Source organism: Varroa jacobsoni, unplaced genomic scaffold (genome assembly GCF_002532875.2).
Source record: "Varroa jacobsoni isolate VJ856 unplaced genomic scaffold, vjacob_1.0 scaffold_776, whole genome shotgun sequence".
In the NCBI taxonomy this organism is placed as follows: domain Eukaryota; kingdom Metazoa; phylum Arthropoda; class Arachnida; order Mesostigmata; family Varroidae; genus Varroa; species Varroa jacobsoni.
The window spans coordinates 8,370-29,023 of NW_019213678.1; the positions used below are offsets into that span (position 1 = coordinate 8,370).

The following is a 20,654-nucleotide window of genomic DNA, read 5'->3' on the forward strand; positions in this document are numbered from 1 at the left end:
AAAAAAAAAAAAAAAAAAAAAAACCAATTGGAGAAATAGGTGCCGCACGATTTGAGCAAGGATCAAAAGCATAAACATAGAGACCGTTGTTTGTTTTTGCTCTCACGTTACAACAGTGACCCATTAATCCATCCACAAACTTGCCACTTGTGATGAAAAATTGGTCTTCTACAATGGTCGCAGACGATCACGTCAGCGGGCGGATGGGCAACAGAACCGACGGAACATCATCCCGAAGCAGACGTGCAACAAATGCAACGTGTGTTGATGATTTTAACACAGGTGCATCCGCCGCTACAGCTTCACGGGTCCTGCTATTTGGATTTCAGCTGAATGTACTATCAACAATTGGCGAAGATGATGAAAAAAACAGCGCATTAAACAGCGAAAATTAGTAAACCGAGGTAAACTACTTCTATTGTACGAGAACGCTCGATTTCACACCGCAAGGGTCACGGACGTAAAAAGGCTCCATCATAATTCCCCAATTTCTGAAAAAAAATTCACCATAATAACGTTTCTACAGCTACAGCAGCCAGCCAAATAGCAGGAGATTTGTATTTACATGTCACGTTTCATACTGAACAGCCTAATACTGACAATAATAATACAGTCTGCAGCGACCAGAATTGTTGATGAAAAGGTCCGATCAATAGATAATATCTAAAACAAGAAGGCCTGTACGTTCTGTTAGTTATTTTCATCTATTGCAGAGGCTGTAAGGGGATGGTGTGTCTTGACCCAAGGCTACAGGGACGCCAGCTGGTCCTGCGTCGATCAATGGTTAAGTTCGAGTGTCTGTCGAATAGAAAACTTGAAGTGATTAAATGGTCGGCACCGATGAATATGTTCCTCAATAGACCTTTAATTGCCATTCTTGAACATCATGGCATTAAAGCTGACGTGAGTTCACGATGATATCACCTATTAATAGGCTGGCCTATACAAAATTTTATTTTATTTTTAATATTAATTCTGTTTCCCGCTACAAAGGGCACTAGCATCATTGTAACAAAACAATACCTGATCTAGCTGAGAGAACTCATATTTCCTGTACCTGACACTCACATGCAGCACACTATGCAAAATGCTCAGTGTCAACAGTCACCGGCGATGTGGTGTATGGTAATAGGTAGTGGTTCTGTGCATCCTCGAAATTAGATCCTGGAGTCTCAGTTATGCTCATTCCATTTTCAGGTATTCGTTCGATTAGAGCTGGAAATGATTATCGCAATGGCAGACTCCTTAGTGTGCGAAGCGTCCGCTTTAAGGGTTCTTACGAACTTCGTCAAGACGCCTATTCCGTTCGGCGGCCTCGCGGAAATGGGCTGGCAGTTAGTCCACGACCCATTTTTCACAGCGATGCTTTTCGACCTACTCAAAACAGCTCTGTTAGGCCTCAAAGACAAGGCTAATATTGCTATTCCAGCAAATGAAGGACGAAACATGCTTGGTGTTGTAGACGAAACGGGCATACTTGAATATGGGCAGGTGTTCATTCAGTATACTGAGATACCCTACATTGATGTAAGTTTTCCAAAAAAAAAGCCTTAAAAACTAAGCATTCTCTAGGGCATTGCTATTCGAATATGAGCAGGTGTCCCTACAGTGTACAGAGATACCCTATATTCGTTCTTTCGTAACCTGCTCTACCTTTCTACTATCTCTATTAACCTAGCGAGAAGTAATCTTTTAACAATTCCGTTTGACAAGAATAGCTTTTAGCTAAACATCATATGACTTTCGCTGCCTAGATCGCTGCAGCTCGTTCGTGCATTGTAAAGGGAGACGTTGTCATTACGAAGTGTCCTTGTCTACATCCTGGCGACGTACGTCATCTAGTTGCTGTGGACGTGCCGGAGCTTCGCCATATACGCGACTGTGTCGTGTTTCCGTCCCGCGGGAAGGCGCCGCATCCATTCGAGATGTCAGGCTCAGATCTCGATGGTGATGAGTACATTTGCATTTGGAAACCTGAGCTTATCTTCACGAATAACGTCGAACCTCACTTGTACGAAGACAAGTCGACTCATGGCGGTGCTGCGTTCCAGCGGCCGGTGCATGAAGTCAGCTTTCTGTGCAGCTACATCGCTAACGATATGATCGGGATCATATCTAACGCCCATCTTGCCTGGGCAGATCAAAGCGGCCTTCTATCTGATATGTGTTTGGCTCTTGTCGACAAAGCGTCGAAGGCATTGGATTTCGCCAAAACTGGACAGTCGGTCGATTTACACCCAAATGAGAAGCCAGGGAAGTTCCCCGATTTTATGGAAAAAGGCGACCACAAACACTCGTACCAATCTAACAAGGCGCTCGGTATTCTCTACCGAACCGTGCGACAAATTATGTCAGTGAACAATACGCGACTCAGTCAAGGCCAGCGCTTTATGCCGTTAGAGGTTCCCGGTTGGCAAATGTTTCGAGAAAGTGCAATTGTAGCTGTTCAAAGATATAATAAAAGATTGGCGGACATTATGGAGCAGCATGGTATTATGTCCGAGGGTGAGGTTTTCAGCGGCCGTATCGGTACACTCAACACCTTTGACACGGTCTGTTTTTAGGTATCTTATCGTTATAGTATAGAAAATGTATTATTGATCCGTGAGGATCAGTTGTTTTTCCTTGTTCTCTTCGATATCTTGCTTGTAAGATGTTTAACTAAACAATGTTAGGAAACTAAGCCAGGCTTTAAGATAAGGGTTGTTGAAACCAAACTATTGCGATCTTGGTACGATTGGTATCTTTAAAATGAACGCTGTTAATTTTAATAATTAGTCTCGACAAGAAAAGGCGTCAGTGGCACAATTAGTCGAACGACAAAAGGCATCTCTAATGGAAGACACTCGCGAGTTGTTCACAGCCGAGCTCGAAGAGGACTGGGCATTGCTGGAGGCGCGCGGAGCAGAGCAGCGTCGAATGCTACGGCTGCAGAAAGCGTCGGCGTGGTTTATGGCCGCTTACGTACTTCAGCAACAACAACAACAACAACAACAAAGCCCCGAAGCGACACCGGGTACCAGATCCTTCTACTCGTTCCCATGGTGTATAGCGCACGTGATCCTTGAGGCGAAATGTTGGTTACAGCAGACATTTCCCTGTGCGTGATATGCTTTCTTACATTCACGGTACCTTTTTCGAGTCAGTATTTCTATACGTATATTTTTTTTTTTTTATATCTAACATAAGAGCATGGGCGTGGATTCGGCAGTCAGCGTCTCTTTCTTGTCTGGTCGACAGCAATGCGGACTGTACATGAACTCAGCGAAAGCAGGGATAACATTTTGGTACGAGTTGTTGATGAGCGATTAGGTCTACTTTCGGCCGTGACGTCCCACCAGCGGGTCCGAGCACATCTCACCGAGTGGCTGTCTCAATTATGGCGACGACAATCAGAGCCACTAGCGCAGAACACCATCGAGTCGATTCGGAACGATGGCGTCGTAGATTCCATTGGAGGGACATCAGGCAAATCGGTATGCGCCGACTGCTTTGGCCAAATCTACAATAGTTTTGCTGAGACTGTGGCTCTGCCAAGGCAGTTGATGAGCGTTGGTGAATACCTGGTAGCGTTCCTTGAATTTGTGGCATGTGGAAGGTGTGAATATCCAACATCTTGTCCGAATTCGTCGTGCACGCGACTTTTTTCAAGCGATTGTCCTCTGCTCACTGTTGAGGCTTCGAAGGTCTATGTCCGTTTTGCAATAGACAAGGATCCGTGCTTCTTGGGCCTGCCATGTGTACAGGGCGTCCATCGAGTCAACAATGTCATCGTTGATGGTAAGCCTTCGAACATGTATTAATAATTGGGGCAAGAAAACCTTTCGCGCATTGCACGTAAATCGCATGGCTCGTATGACTTTGTTGCTGCCGTAGCTCATGTCCATATGTCTTAAATTTGTTACAACTGTATCCTTCAAGCGCCTGCCGAAAAAGTAAACATTTCGGAGAAGTTCTTTCAATTTCTGGCCGAAGACGGAGGTCGTGCATGCTCGAAGCTGTTGTCTTGCTGGACGGGCGTTCAACACATTAGCATTCGAATGTATCATCGACACCAGCCCACTACGCATTCACGAGGCCGAGCTGCTAAGGGACAGCAAATAGGGAATTCCGTCAAAGAAGATGGTCGGGGCCATACGCTGCTTGGCGGGGCATGTTGTAGTATGAAGGTTCATTATTGCGGGACAGATGCGCAGATATTTGCTATGCAACAGGTGTTGCGTAGTGACAATCTCGAGACAGCGCTCATCGAAAAAAAACCCGAACTACTGAACAAAGAGGAGCTCAAGTTAGCAGTTATTGGCTTAGGTAAGTTTTACCGGAGGGTTGGACATAGTTAGCTTATATAATAATAATTGATATATATCAATACGATGGTATGAGGCTATAAGGTATACGTAATACATAGTCTATACATAGAGCCAGACGTCTTTTGTTGCAATCGTATGATTTTCTCTAATCTAGTCTGTGCCGGACGCACTACCTTTATCCTCTATGCAAGCATCTTTGATTAAGCTCACTGTAGCAAACTCCTTTTACTTTCTTCCAGGTAATTGATAGCTTAAATGCTTCCAGCAATAATCGGAAGCATCCAAGTGACCTGTTTTGTGACCACGGTACCCTCTTATACAACGCGCAAATCGGGATGTTCCTATGTTTTTCTATGGATAAATCTTTTTTTTTTTCGCTCACCCATATCCCGCACCGTTCCTAGGCTTTGCTGTCAACGCTGCACAGCGTCTGCATCTGACCATGAATTCAATTACATTAAAGGTCGTTATGTCACGGAACCGCTTTTATCTGGTAGACAATGTCGAAAAATGCACTGGTCTTTGGACATTTCAATGCGGATCTTTCCATTTAGGGTCGGCTTTCCCTCTTTGTGAACTGTTGCTTGTTTGGGTAAAAGGTCGCCCCGTGTTGGCCACCCATTGCGCTACGCGAAACTGTTTGGCGGATCCGCACTCTTCGGCCGCAGCGCTACCATGCATCCTCATAGACACATCAGAGAGAAGACGTTCGAGCTCGAGACAAATGGCGCGTAAACAGTAACACCTGCTGTGTTTCAAGTGACAGTGACTGCTAAGGATGGCTGAATCTGACCTGGTGAGTGAAGTCTGCTCTTCGGTATTTTGGTATAGTTTGTCAAAGACCAAACCGACGAACTAGTTACCGTTCGTTACAAAGTGCCTTATTTTGTGCAGGCGATGCAATTGTTGAGGCGGCTCCAATTAAAGTAAAAAAACTGGATCAAAGTAAAAAATGGATGACAAGTTTTTTTTTATAGGTAACTGCCGTGGAGAATTTGGAAGATTTCCTATCAGGCCCATTAGAAGGCGGGCTTCGTTTAGATGGAGGAAGCTTAAACTGCAAATCGAAGGTAACGAAGTTCGACCGATCAATCGTGGTATAGGGTAACTGGCTTCCTATCCATAAACTATCAAAAACATCATATTCCCAAATATTTAATAGAACACAGTGTTAGTAGGGTTTAGTTTAAGATGGTGCCAACCTACCAAGTCGTGCATTACATAGTTATTGCAGGTCAGATTATTGTATCATTATTAGCAAAAGCTATTCAAAGCATAACAGTAAACAGACTGATCAAGGAGATTGAAAATGGGGCACTATCGGAGACGCAATATAGATTTAGGAAACATGTTCGATACTAACAGCTGTGGACAGGGTCCTCGGGATAGCGAGGGAGGAGACGAGCAGCACACTGGAGACCCGGAACTTCGTGTTGCTAATCCTACTAGATATTAGAAATGCTTTTAACTAGATATATTACAAATGCTTTTAATAGCATGAACTGGGGAAAATTGATGGAAGCACTGGAAGGAAAGAGCATCTCTTATGTTTGCGCAGGAAGCACTGGAAGGAAAGAGCATCTCTTATGTTTGCGCAGGATCATCAATTCATACATAGCGGATGGGACACTGCAGGAGTCCCGCAGAGGTCTGTCCTCGGTCCAACACTATGGAATTTAAGCTACGACGGCGTTCTGTAAATAACGGGTCTACCGGAGGGGGGTAGAGACTATAGCATATGCAGATGACCTGGCTCTGATAATCAGAACCCGGACAGAGGTGGAATTAGAGAGAACAAGGCTAACGACTCCCTCCAACTCATAGAACGATGGATGAAAGAACATCTATGGCTAGCCAGAAGCAATATACCTAACTGGAAAAAAAGAAGACCACAGATTTTTGGGTTATACCTTGGGAGTAATGATTGACACTGCAATGACTAGAAGAGCGACATATTAAACATACAGCTACAAAGGCAGAAAGTCAATTTGTCGCGAATACTGCCCAGAGTAGGAGGTGCCTCTGGTAGCCGAAGATTACTGGCTAGCCGAAGATTACTGGCATTAGTAGCCGAGGCTAGAGCGCTATAGGCAGCCCCTGTATGAGCAGAAATGGCGCTGAAGACCAAATGACAAACGAGATATATTGCTGGCTGCTCAAAGAATAGTCCCAATACGTGTGGCCAGAGCGTACAGAACCGTGTCAACCGAAGCACTTCTAGTACTGGCCAAAATGGTCCCATGGGATTTGCTTGCCATAGGAGCCGAACGACGACAACATAATGGCCCGTGAGGCCACGTTGAACAAATACCAACAGCAGTGGGAAAGTCTCCGCACTAACGGCCGAGGAGAATCTCCGGGCAGTTGGACTCGACATCTAATACCAGATGTAAGGAAATGGATGCGCGGCAGTCACGGAGAGCTAATATAGCATTCCTGCCAAGTCTTGTCGGGTCATGGACAGTTGCAGACATATATGACAAAGATCGGCAAGACGCAAGTGGACATCTGTGTACTCGGGTGTCGGGCACGAACGACACTCTTCTTCACTGCCAGGCACTGTGGTCAGAGATAAGTCGCAGCAAAGGGCAGCGCTAAGGAAATGGTGGAAATGATGACAAAAGACAGGATGACCTGAGCTAAAGTTACGGCCTTCTTTGATGATATTATGAAAAATTCCAACTTGAAAGGATCACACGTAAGAGAATAGTAGGACAGGCCCGAAACAATCACGGGCCTGAGACACCACAATTGGTATTAACATGGGGTACGGTCCCCCTCGGGACCCAGCGTACCTGGTCAAGAGGAAAGTCAGAATGGAGGATGGACTGGAACGGTTCAAAGGGAACGAAATGCCTGCGTTGAAGTCAGGTTTCGAAGTAATATCAAACACGACCCAAGCTGATAAAGAGGCCCAGGGTCTAGTGGGTGACAATCCCACAGTAGCGGACAAAGCACAATTCAAGTGATAAGTGATGTCTGGACTGCGTAATGCATTTCCCGTTTACCTCCAAAAAAAGGTCAGCCTATTATTACAGATTCACTAAACTATTACACTCAGTATACCGATGTTTAGCTCTGACGAGTTTCTTACTAATATTCAGGTGAAATGCTCGCTATTGACGTCATCATCACAGTGTAGTTGGGGGCCTTGATGCGAAGTTCATCGAAGATCTTTTCAAGCTATTGGGTGGTTTGCGTTTACAGAGGTCAGGTTCGTATAATGTAAAGCAGTAGACTAATTATGTACTCTCGTACATGTGGCGATTAACATTTTCGACGCGCTTTTGCATGTAAACAACTTTGCTAAACGTGAAATCACGCCAATAAAGACATGGGTTAAAAAGCATCGGTACATATCGTAATCAATAGCCATCGTCTGATTATCTGTCACCTGTGTCAACCCCACCCCTAACACTTGATTATTGTATCATCTGTGCCAACGAAAAAATTTAAATACGACGATTGTGGTAATATTTTGTTTTTCCGAACCTCCCAGTCACGGGACTGATACACGTGATATAAGATCCAGGACTTCATATTGCATACTCTACGAGTTGAAGCTGCTAAGTGCTGGTCAGGTAATCTTGACCAAACAGCCAAGGACGATGTTGTGTTCGCTCAGCTGTAGACGCCCGACGATGCCTGTCATAGACTATACGGCTTCACTGTGCCCATTCGAGATCGCCGTACAGTAACTCCGCTCCCTGGACTAACGGCTGCTGATATGGGTCCTAGGATTGGACTAACTGAGTCTACAACGGTTTCGCGTTGCTTGGTCGCCATAATGTCCCTCGCGAGAATTTGTTGCAGAGATCCGTCAAAGCGTCTCGGACCGACCCTTAGGCGTGGTCTCATTGGACCGCGTTGCTATAGTTGGTGTGTTGCAACTCGTTAGTCGGCTGTACGTCGATCGAGGAAATGCCAATTCTTGGGTATCAGATACAGCAATGGCGCGTCGTCCCTTACCGCTGTGCGGCCATTGTTATGAATTACTACTTAGGGTCGTTGGTTAAAGAGTTCATCTCGTTCTCGATCAGTTCGATGATCGGGGATAAATCACCAGCGTTGGCCGATCAGGGCGTAGAACTGCATATTACTACATGCGCTGCGAGGGCGTCTCTATTGGTACGGGATGCGATTCAGGAGGCTCGAGAGGCATGTGGTGGCCGTACGTTCTTGCGAGCGTCAGGTTTTGGAGCCATTAAAGATCATGACAGAAAATGCACCTACGAGGGACATAATGCCTTCCTCAGCAAACTAGCAATGTACTGCTAGCAGCTGCAGGACTGCAACTATCGAAAAGTTCGCTTCGAGAAGTTCGCTTCTCGATGTAGCTACACTTTGTTTCCGCTGCGCCGAACGAACGGTACACGGACAACGCTAACCTCACTATTAGGTCCACCATTGGCATCTACGAGTGGCTCGTATGGCGTGCCCTAAAGGTCTAGGCAACTTCTACCGGTGATCCTTTCCGCGATAGAAACGAGCCACCAAGTTTTTCTCGCACTTGCCTAGGCCTGCATTGAGGTAGGCATTATTTGACACAGAAGCTACCCATTATTCATATTCAGTTACTAGCTAAATTTATATTGAAAATTTACGCTAACGGTGCCCCTTCCGTTGTGTACCTAGAGCAGCAGACAACTCACTTTTAATGGTTATTGACAACACATCGGGTACAACAGAACAGGTTTGTGGATATAACTATTCTAACTAACTATTGTTACTTTTGTTTTTGGCTTGAGGAGGAAGCAAGTTCAACCACCTTATCGTAACCGTTGAGTCTTCGCTGGTTCGTGTTGCACAAAGCAGGTCTTTCTTTGGTCTCTGGAGCCTGGAAAAAAGGTTATCATCCGACCTTTATGCGGGCGGATTCATAACCAGATTCGGTCTTTGTGCGATTCTGAAAGATGAGGCCGTGGGGATTCTGCCCGATTTAGCACTAACTCTGTGCTCGATTACTTGTACGGACAAGCGGCTCGTGACATGTAGGCAGAGAGAGTGGACCAGTGGCACGAGTCCCATGGTGGAGGCAACTCTTAGAAAACCCCACGACGCATGGATACCGGCTAAGCTATAAGAAACTGTAAGAAGCTGTAAAAAAAGTCAAAAGCTTCCTTTACTCGATTGTGGCTTTTTACCTCTTGCTTCAAAAGGTAAAAAGCCACAGTCGAGTAGCGCTAAAGGAGGGAAGGGAGAGAGGAAGGAAAGTAAACGAGTTTTAAGGATTGCCGTCAGTGAGATTGTGCGCGATGGTAATTTTTTTTTACTAGAAAAAAACAGCTTAAGGCTCGTAAGTGTCTGGCGACTCTTCCTTCCTTAAGTTCAAACTGACAAACACTTATTAAAAAATAACATCTCATCTTTACCTGTAATTTTGCGAAGAAAGTCGCATCTCGACTCAAAATGCGTTTTATTTAGAAACTATTAATCATTTATCACAGTGTGTTGAACTTGAGAGATGCGGACGACTTCATGTCATGTAAGTGTTATATATATATATATAAGTTTATGTACATTTTTTGGCTAGAACATGGAAATTAATAGACAATTTCATTATTTGTACGATAGCTTGCAATACGGTATTACTGTTAATATTATCAGTATGATATTACTCTTATCATCGTTTGTACTGTTGATATAACATAATAAAGGTAAAATGCTTTGATACAGAACATTGGAACTAAGAGACCATTTACTTGTCGAAGCTCTTCTGGGCATTCTTTTGTATTGTATCTTTTAGCGCACTGCTACGTGTGTGTGTGTGTGTGTGTGTGTCAGAAGATTATTTCCAACCATTTAATAATCTTCACCTGAGCTTAATGTAGTACGGTCTGCAATAAAAAGCCTTAGTTGAATACTCATCGCCTAGAGGATGCGTTGTGTACTGAGCTCAATCATCCCTTGTTAACCTGCAGTTCTTGAATATAGTACAATACAATAAATTATAAAAATAAATATATAGTTATATAATACGGCGGAAAATGTTCGATGATGTATTTGCGTTGTCATTTGGTAAGACAGGGGGAATAATAACAAAGGCGACACACAGTAATACTGTAATACAAAGTAATATTGTACACCGATATCTCACAGTGGCAAAATTAACAACGTCTTCAAATATGATGTTTTGTTAAACGTTATTTATGTTACGATTAGGTATATAAACCCTTGAAGAAGGTTTGGTAAAATCTACTACCTACCTTACTACATCTACCGCGTCCCCTACCTTACTTGAACATCACCTTTTCGCCGATTTTCTACATTAGACAGGAAGAGATCAGTCGATGATCGTAACCGAGAAGGCAGCCGACCATATATGTAAACACATTGGCTGATTTAATTGGGATTTTTATTTGTTTAATTGGAACCAATCTAATAGCTTCATAACGATCCACAACGAACGAACCTACCGCGTAGGAGACCGCAAACGGACGGCCATTCAACACAAATTTGTTACTTGTTATTGATGTAGAAATATGTTCGACCAGAATGTTGGAACAGAGGTTTATTTCGTGCTAGATACTGTTCAGGCAGGGCTGGTATATTACTTGGATCTCACTACTGCATTTATATCGCTGGTCCTAATTGTTGCGCAAGCCCGTAGTTCTAGAATAATACTATCTATTAATCATCGTGTATATCTACATGCATGTAAATACCTTGTAATTGGCAGGCCCTCCACCCAACCCTTCCTAGCACACATTGATCTGCTTCTTTCCCTCTAACAAAAAAAAAAAAAACACAGGTTTTGATTTCGATATTGAGAGGATCCCAAAGCATGCGATAGTTTGACATACCACATTTTTAATAAATTTCATATAGATTTAATATAAAACATAAATAATTACCCTGTGGTCCTCATAATGAAAAACATTTTTTTGAATCCTGACTAACAACGGGGTCGTTTGAGCAGGACTTCGAAAGATAGAAGTATGACAGCAAGGAGGTCAACACGAAGAGAGCACGTAGTGGCAGGCACAAAACAGGACAAAAAGAGGCTATGACAAGTGGCAGTGGTCCGTCGGTCGACATCGCGAACGGGCGCGAGAGAAAGCAACAATGGACTGCCGCATCTCAGCGATGGCGACTGTTTATTTTGTTAGTTATTCACACGATAAGACGGAGGGAAGAGTGAAGCTGTTCTGTGCGCGAACGAGTCAGTCGTTGACGCTAGCAATGCACCTAGATATATATATATGTACGCGTTGTGCGATTATGGTTGTGTGTTTGCGTCTGTCCGTCCGTCCGTCCGTGCGTGCGTGCATATTTATGTGCATTACCCTTGAATGTTTGTATGAGAACATCAGAAATTCGAATAACATTGGTGTTGCTGTTTTTCTTTAGTCGTCCGTTCTGCGCGGTGAGCATTTGTATTGGTAAAGCAGAACGATTCGCGTATCTTGATTGAGGGCTCTACTATGGATGGATGGATGGATGGATGGATAAGAGGCTGGAAAAGCGGGCGGGCGGGGGGGACAGAACAGAAAGAACAGCCAGGCCGTTGTTTGAGTTTGTATTGCCGCCGTGGCTACCGTCGCGATCTATGCCGAAAGCCGACCGACCTTTTCTCGCTTCGTCAACGAATGAACGAGCGAACAACTATACAGCTTGTAGACAGGCACACACGCATGCACATATAAACACGCAGGCAGACGAAGAATCAGGCAGACAGAGCTATACACTCACTACAAGGTTATAGGAGTAAGGACAGCAGCGGCAACGAGGCGACAGCAGTAGCATGTTATTTTAACGGTACGACTAACGCGAGCCGGGCATACACACGTCTCTCAATACACACACACAACGCCAACAAATACTCGCCCACAAACAAGCCAGAGAGCCATAGAGACGCAGTGAGCAAATGGTAGAATACATAAGGCATCATTCGTCCTAACTCAGAGCAGAGGGCCAAATGACCCCTCTCTGTCGGTCCGCTGTCGTGCTTGCTCATAGATAGCGGTCGGTTGGCTCGAAACGCGAAGCGTCAGAGCGAAAAGGCAGCAGCGGGCACAGCCACAGCAGCGATAGCACTCACAAACAAACAATCGACAGGAACAGGCAGCGGAGGCGGACGATCTGCAAGGGAATAGCAACGGCGTTAGAGAAACAACACGCATACACACATACGGCCAACAAACAACATTGGCGAAACAAAAAATAAATAGATTCAACATCGTGTCGGCGTCATAGAGCACGTTGCGACGACGGAGGGCACACGGTAGACGAGCGGGAGCGACAGCAGCCGCTAGCGGCAACAACAGCAGTAATAGCTACTACCACGACGGCCACTGGCGACAGCGTGAAATAACAAAACTACCAGCGGCAACAATCACAACAACAGTAACAACGTTCATAACGACGACAACGACTGCAGTGCTCCTGCTGCCGCCGCCGGTGATAATGATGATCGAACGCCCAGGGAAGGCGTTATCGGAAGAAAACTGATATAAAAGGTGACCCTTCTCATTGTAGAGACAAGATGTGATACTTAACTAGAAGAAAAAAGTGAAAATCGTTTCATGAAGGAAATGACAGGAAAGAAATGGAGACGTACACAAAAGAAGACAGAGGAAAGAAAAGCCGCCGATGACAAAGACAGAGATTTTGATTGAGTAATCTGAGGAGAACAGAACTGGGCCGTGCACTTATTGCCGCCGCTCAAAGAGAGGGGTAGCGTATTTATGTATGTACACAGATACAGTTTTGTGTGCATAAGGCAGTTTTTGCGGATCGTGTTTTGAAGCTGAAATGTTTTGCTTAGTAGAAAATATTACGATACATCATGCCTTTCCTGATAGAAGCCTCATCTCGAAGGGGGAACGCAGTAAGGAGACCGGGAGGGCGACGAGCTGCGCTCGGCGCAGATTGTATAATGCTTCAAACTAAGTAGGACGGGGCGACTATGTCACAGTGTAGATTTGATATCGAATAAACTCGACCAATCCAAGGCTTAGGGGGTTGCCTCAGCTAGATGTTTTCATAAGGTGCCCAAATTCGAGTAGGCAACGATGTTTTTCTATGAAGTTCAGATACGCATTACGGAATTCATCTTCGTTTGAGAACTGCCCTTTCAAAAGCAACAAAGTGGATATGATACACAGTTTCTAGTTGAAACTAAGCAATACCTAGTTGAGGCTGAATGTTTACCACCCCAGCTCCTAGCGCGAAGGCAAGTATCTATGTATTTGTTCCCGAATTCAATCCTAAATCGCGCAAGCGGTCACCGTCTAGCCTAACGTGTAACACACATCGTTTTTGATGATTTTAAACGACGAGACTCGAACATACGAAAACTGATGATGATGTAACCAGTTTTCACGATAGCGGTTAAAATCGTGTCTTCGTGTAGACTCGACGATGATAAAGCTGGACCTAGTTTCGAAGACATCAGCCAATGAGCAAATTTTGACAATAGCTTTACAGCACACAACTTTAAGCCACGAAAGCAATAGTAGAGTGTAGTTATAACATTACAGAACTAAAAAAAAAAAAATAGCAAGCAGAATGATAACTGAAATAGGTCCAGTCTTAGGACGCCTGCCAGAAGTTGACATGCTTTATCGATGTGTAACTAATGTGTTCCCTCTAACGATTCAAAACAGGCCACGCCGACAGCGGCTGGCCTTTACGATTCCGTAACCCCTATGAACGAGAAGATAATATTCAGACAACTCGCGAAAGGCTGGCTTAATTTGAACGGTCAAAGTTTGTGTTCGAGGCGTTTCCATTAAACGACGTTACCTTGTGCCAACCGGCGCGGTAAATCGTTTATGTGCAAATACCTCTCTGATTTGGTTTGGGCTGTAAACACTGCTAAAATCAATCGCCATGCTTCATAAGGGTAGCATATTATCGTCAAACACACAATTCCTTTGGAATTTAGGTACAAATCAATAATGAGTGTTTATCAAATTGATAGGAAAGGGTTAATATTATTAAGTAAAGAAAAAAGCAAAACACGAACGGGCATGACCCAGGTCGTTAGTCCTGCACTATACAGTTCGAGACGGCGACTCGTTTTTCCATGGTTTGACGTTTTGTCCACATAGCCGACTGCAAGCTAAAGATTGATTGTATAATTTCATTGACGGAGTGACAATATGGGGTGAAACAACTACGTATTCGTCGCGGCTTTCCGATACGTAGAGACGTACGCGTGCCTAGACCGGCTGCAAAAATAGCAGCATCGTTCGAGTTCGTATTGATGAGGCACGAAAATATAAAGCACTTCACTGCAAATACTCTGTGATGTCCTACCAGCGCGATCAGTTGCAATAAGGACATTCGCTACAGAGAAAGGCGAAGTTCCTTTTTGTTTTGAGTAATGAATGTAAGCCCTGCTCAAGAAGGCTGCTATTTAATATAATCGACTTTCGTCGGGCTTGAGCGGGTTAGACGCTTAGGTGCAGACGATGGTTTCTAGGACAACTGCTGCTACTAAGACTTCATCGGTGGCCCGTTAACGGATCAAACATCTCGTTGCGTCATAGACGTGTTTAGTACTAATGTTTGAATATAGACAAAGTAGAAAGCAGTGCTAACTCTGGCTTAATTCAACAACTAGCAGTACATTTTTGTGGAAAAACATATACTCTATATAAACATACACACGCGTACACCCAAACGCACGCACGCACGCACGCGCGCGCGCGCGCGCGCGCGCACGCACGTAAATACAGGTACGCGCACAGTCTCTGCCTGTGCATGTGTTGATACTCAATATTGGCAGCCGATAATTCATGCGTATGAGAAGGTGCAACCTTGGCATCGAACCGAACGTTGAAACGAGTGTGATACATTACCCCTTGTGTTATTGACTGACAATCAGATAGACCATTGAAACCGGGTATATCGACCGTCTCAGCAACGGCACATCTCGGGAGCTGCTAGACCTTAAGGCCAGCGTCAGATGAAACTTTGCTTTATACTGTTGCCGCTGCTGTTCAATTCTGAGTCAACGCAAGCCCCTTAAACGTGCCAGCCAGGGGCCGGCTTAGCTGCATTTGCCATCACAATCACAATGAACCGTAAACAATTTACAAGAAAGCAAGCACGCAGACAAACACACCCACACAGCAACCACCGACCACCATATGGACTAATAACAAATAGCTTTCCACTACACAAACGCATAACGCAAACATGTATGTTTGCGTTATATACCTATTATATATAGCGTAAAGAATTCATATGTATATTGGCCCTTTCGAAAACAACAAAAAACAGTTGGCAGGATTTTCTTCTGGGTATGCCCGAGCAGTATCACCTCTTGCTCTTATTAGACGGAACGCGCCGAGCGACGAATTACTGACGGCACTATTTATCAGAACAGAGATAAAAAAAAAAAAAAAAAAAAAAAAAAAGGAACCGAACGAGACGCAGCAGTAGAAAAGATGAGATGCAAGAAAAGCGACAAAAAAGGACCATTCGACCGGAAACTGCCGCGGTAATGGCCACAGATCGGGTTCTCTGGTCTGGACGCGGCTTTGCTGATGTTCATTCCGCATTTAAATTCGATACGGATAATAATAGCAAAGTGTTGAAACGTGTAAAAACGAAGGAACGTTTCATATTATGTGAATGTATGATTACTGTTATTTAATAAATAACTTGGTTCGACATGGGTTCCAACACGAGCGTTTTACGATTAGCGTTGCTCACGCTAGTGTAGAACGCTCATGTATATGCCTGTGGCCTATGGCTATGTGTCTATTTATCCGCAACAAATAATATATTTTACATATTGTCATGCTTGATTAATATCAGCCGAAGTAGCATAGAAAAATACAGCGTGGACGCTTCTCTCTTAACTAGACTCTTCAGACTTAGCGATGGGCCTGTTACGTGTACATAGGGCGCCGCTGGCCTTAAAATCAGTTCAATATAGTTGATTCTTTAAGTGAATAGCAAGCAGTCTCATAGAGGAAGGCCACGAAGATCTAATACGAGTTTAAAAGTACTACTTCGTCGTACATAATCCAAGCTTCAGTTGACTCGTTTACCCAACTTTACTATATCCGAAATCAAGCGGCATTAGGTAACGAGATGCAGTAGAGTTTAGAAAAATCTATGTTGAAAAATGGTTGTTGTCTAGTTTGTCACGGTAGCTTCAGAGTATAGACATTAATTATGGCCATGCTGTCGGCGGAGCTCAATGTAGATTGTCGCAAAATTTTTTCCAGCTATGATTTCCAGCCCGCTTTAGTTCATTCATAGATGAATCTTACCAAACACGTTCGCCCATAACCACTGCAAAAATGTGCTTATGACACGGTTTATCGGTGTATGCTCTAGGTTTATCTGAAACGCTGATAAAATGGTGGTCGTCCCGTAAAGAGCAATGCTATGAAAAAAATGTAAATGTATTGAGTGTCAGGATTGGATTTTTGTCACGAGTCACTTCGGTTATTACCGAAGAGTCGTTCGGGTTCGTATGAAGATGAAGCCCAGAATGCTTATGCCTAAGGACCTCTATCAATGGATTTCTGTTTGAAGGAAGTGAAGGCTTGAGTTTTGAAGGTCATGCCTTTCTATCTAATGAAGCCATTATAACATCATTCGCAAAACATTTCGTTGGTAGATGAGGGAGTCCGCAAAGCGGGTACATAACATTTTTACTACTAACCGCAATATTATTAGATAACAACTATTGCTAGATGAATGAGAGTTTTACAGTACGCGTTGCCGTTAAGTCTTCTATCAGATGTCTGGTTTCCAACACGAAACGAACCAATAGCACAATGTACGTGTCATAAAAATAGGGAACAATGCACACCTAAATGCTTCGAGAAACACTAAAATTGTATCTACATAGATCAATTTTTCTCAAATTTCGCTTACTCTTTGTTTCCTGTGTATTCCACACGTTGACAGTCATGTTCAAGCTCTAAATATAAAAACAGAGCTACAAATTCAAAAGAAATCATACTAACAGACTAGATTAAGGCACGTCGGTAGAAAAAAAAAAAAAAAGGCTGCTAAAAACGTTCATATGCGATTCTGCAGGACGTGAGGATATCAACACTGAAGATCTTTTACTTGCTTCGTAAACCCTTTTACTATAAACGTTGTTTTTGCGTACTGGTACATCCCCTCATGGCTTACTACTTGAATTGGCTCTGTGCAAACTACCATGACTCATACTGTTACAGTTTAATGATGTTTGCAAATATTCAGTAATTATTTTGATTCGAAAGATTCGGTTCTACAGGGGAAGCTGAGATTTTCCGTATCCACCACCTGATGTTACCCTTCAGTCACCACTTCAGCTAGAACGCGACCTATGCTTGTTACAAAACCTACGTTAACGGAGTTCCTCTCAGCATTCTCCCGCATGCTCGATCGATTTAATCGTAGGATACGTATAATTACATACATATATGCATATGCGTAATGCATGTATAAAGATGCATCTATGTACTCATCAATTTCGATTATCTAGAAAAAGTGGATTTTGCACTGCTATTTTGACATGCCTGTATAGACAAGTCGGGTCTCATCATCAAGTCATTGTTGCCACTCTGTTAGTCGCCTTATCCTGCACTTTCTTTTCGATGTATTTTTATGGATAAAAAGTAAACGTGTACAATATTTATCTAGGCAATGTATCTACATGCTTGATTCGGTACTCTTCCATTGGCACTGTTCTCTTTTGGCTGAAAGGTCAGGCAGGCAACTCGTTATAATGGCAAGCTTGCAATGTTCTACCTTACGTCACTACACCGACAGCCCTGTGAAATTTATTATTAGTAGATCTATCTACATTGCAATTGTTCTTTCTGCCAGCAAGTCTGCTGTAGCCTGTTTTTAGCAGCGAGAACTTTTTTTGACCAATGAATCTATTTGCAGTTAGTTTCCTTTGTCTCCCCTTTTCACGCACAAACACGCCACCGCACACAGGCAGGCTCACACGTCGCATTTTAGCTAGGCCTGAGTGTCCCACACTCGTTCACTACTAGTCATCATTCCGTATTACCTAAGGGTATTTTTTTCTCTCAGGCCTTTGTGTTGTTAGCGGGTTGATGCTGTTGTTAGTGGTGGCTCTGTGTAGCAGTGATCGCGGTACGAGCTGCAGCGGCGGCGGCGGCGGCGGCGGCAGCGGCGTTCGCGGTTATATGTCATCATAACTCATCGACGAGCGGTCGCGCGCGCGAGTTAAAGTAAATATTGATATTACTATTACCATCATGATCGGCATCGTCATCACCAGCAACATAATCATCACCGTTGGTTGGATCGTAGAGGCAACAGCGATTATCAGAAAAAGACGAAGAGAGTCAATTTCTACGATTACCTCTGTCTAAACTCTTTAAGCGATGCTTCGCGACGACCGTTCTACAAAATGGCGGTGATAGTTGCTACTGCTGCCGCCACCGCCGCCGCCGCCGCTGCTGCCGCCGCCGCCGCCGCCGCCGCCGTCGCCGCTGATAATGATGACGATGTTGGCGATGAAGTTTGTTTTGCTAAACCCGAGAGCCGGCGCAGCAGCGGAAAGACGGACGAGCCAACGAACGCGGCTGTCTATGGACGTTGGCGTGGCCAGCAGAGTCTGCATTAATAGTAGCCATCGAGCTCACAGCATATGGAGAGGCTCGGATTTTGTGTCGTCGTCTAAGCGATGTTGAAGTAGGTATCTGTCGAGAGATTCTTTCTCCGACATAGATGAAAAGATATTCTATTACTAATACTATCGTTTTTGTCTAGAGAAACGCTGTTTTCATTCAATTTTCGTTCAGGATAGAACCACTAATGAAACCGTAGCCGTGACAAAAGGCCCGAAGTCTTCCTGCCATAACAATTGTATTATAATCCTAATAGATGGAGAGCTTAGCTAAAATTATATAGAAGGATATATCCGTTTCTCTATTCGTAACTATAGTAACTGGCCGTATGTGGTCTTTCGCGAAAACTGCCAGTGTCGAATGGTCAGTATTTTCATTCAAATTACATGTATTTTAGTCGTTTGTTTTATCAGAAGCGCTAGACTGTCTGTATCTCAGGGATCTGTAATTAGATTCCGGGGAGTTTTCAAGTAATATGTTGATGCGAGAACATGATGTTTGATGACCAGTAAGTGAAGTTTGAACACCACAACTTAATGACTTCTCAACAATGTTCAGTAATTTAAATTGCGTTGAAAACTTCAACTTTCATTCGTTCATAGCTTTTTCTATTAGCTAAAACACGAAAATTAAAAATTCATTTTCTAGAACTAAAGACTAAATGATTTTTCTTGATGGTGACTTGATGAAACTTCAAGTCGGAATCACTTTTTTTGACGCCTTTACATTAGCACAAGCAGGGAACACCTGTGACCTAGGTCGATCACTCCTTTCGGGTCGTCGTTACATATTGGAGCTTACTAATGAACCAATAAAATAATAACTTAGAAATTGCTTAAACAGAAAGTGTTTGTTAGATTACTAAAGATTATTTTTGTGTCCTTAAATATGTAAATCTTTACAAGCATCTGCTACCATGCAGTTATAGACCTTGTGTGTTTATATTGATGTTTGATATTAAATTGGGTAAGAAAATTCCAATGGCTTTTCTCGAAAGCTTGTTTTTGTAATCTTCGCCCACTTGTTATTTTTGAATGGTGTTCGAGGGCGGCTATATTATATAGAAATTTTAATTTCGATTTTTATTGTCTTTACATTACATAGAAATTATTTGAGAGAACTCTTCGAAAGTGAATGTTTCAGACCGAAAAAAATGTAAATTTTGACACCCTCTATGCCATATATTTCATTAAGGCTAAAATATTGTCGAAACGGCCAATTGTTGGGACAAAGGACAATTGTTGTTGTGCATATGGTAACAGTGTTATTGCTAAAAGGTCTGCTTAAGAATGGGTTGCCAAGCTTGAGAACAGTATCTGTGACGTATAGGATGTCCTTGCTTTCGCCGACCATCTGAAAGCGTCTTTGAAGGAAAACGGTCTGGAAATAACCCGGGAATTGATGGAAAACAATGGCCTGCAGCTATAAGACCATCGCTAATTATCTGAAGTTTTTTTTTTTGTTTTGCATATATTCGTAGCTCGGCTACCTCATGAGCTCTATAGATCCAACAACTTTGGACTTCAGCACTTTGTCTGATATCGGGCGTCATGCGACCACAATGACAGTTTCCTACACCGAATTGCCGCGGGCAATGACAGCAGTGACTGTATATTAACTTAAACTAGAGATCGGTTGTGTTGGCGTCAGGGAGGAAGCCACGGTTCAGACTCCAACCGTACCCTGCTTCATGGTAACACAAAGCAGCGCACGGCGAACGTAGTCAAAGCTGCCCTCTTAAACCTCAAATGTTGCAGTCTTAGTGTTCTGCTGATTT

General features: G+C 43.5%; 1 protein-coding gene and 1 long non-coding RNA gene across 7 annotated transcripts in view; one reads left to right on the top strand and one right to left on the bottom strand.

Moving 5' to 3' along the window:
- LOC111263600 (uncharacterized) overlaps window positions 1–9,996 on the top strand; it is an 18,172-nt gene extending 8,176 nt beyond the window's left edge. Inside the window, exons 12-22 of one of the 4 annotated variants that reach the window (XR_015312358.1) lie at window positions 714–903; window positions 1,198–1,527; window positions 1,755–2,552; window positions 2,779–3,100; window positions 3,241–3,780; window positions 3,922–4,308; window positions 4,910–5,106; window positions 5,288–5,380; window positions 7,415–7,524; window positions 7,810–8,840; window positions 9,059–9,996. Coding sequence is in view for 1 of the 4 variants with exons in the window: in XM_022838822.2 (XP_022694557.2) it covers window positions 714–903; window positions 1,198–1,527; window positions 1,755–2,552; window positions 2,779–3,100; window positions 3,241–3,780; window positions 3,922–4,308; window positions 4,550–4,557 (2,575 nt within the window). In the remaining 3 variants the exon portion in view is untranslated. Of the gene's footprint in view, window positions 1–713; window positions 904–1,197; window positions 1,528–1,754; window positions 2,553–2,778; window positions 3,101–3,240; window positions 3,781–3,921; window positions 4,309–4,549; window positions 5,107–5,287; window positions 5,381–7,414; window positions 7,525–7,809; window positions 8,841–9,058 lie in introns of those variants that run through there. The other 3 variants (XR_015312360.1, XR_015312359.1, XM_022838822.2) reach the window with 3 other exon arrangements.
- The window catches only part of LOC111263601 (uncharacterized), a 14,335-nt gene extending 2,670 nt beyond the window's left edge, over window positions 1–11,665 (bottom strand). For all 3 annotated transcript variants that reach the window (XR_015312362.1, XR_015312361.1, XR_002682316.2), the window contains exons 1-2: window positions 11,165–11,665; window positions 10,976–11,037 (exon numbers count right to left, since the gene is read on the bottom strand). This is a non-coding gene — a long non-coding RNA (uncharacterized LOC111263601). The remainder of the gene's footprint in view (window positions 1–10,975; window positions 11,038–11,164) is intronic.
- Between the last annotated feature and the right edge of the window lie 8,989 nt (window positions 11,666–20,654).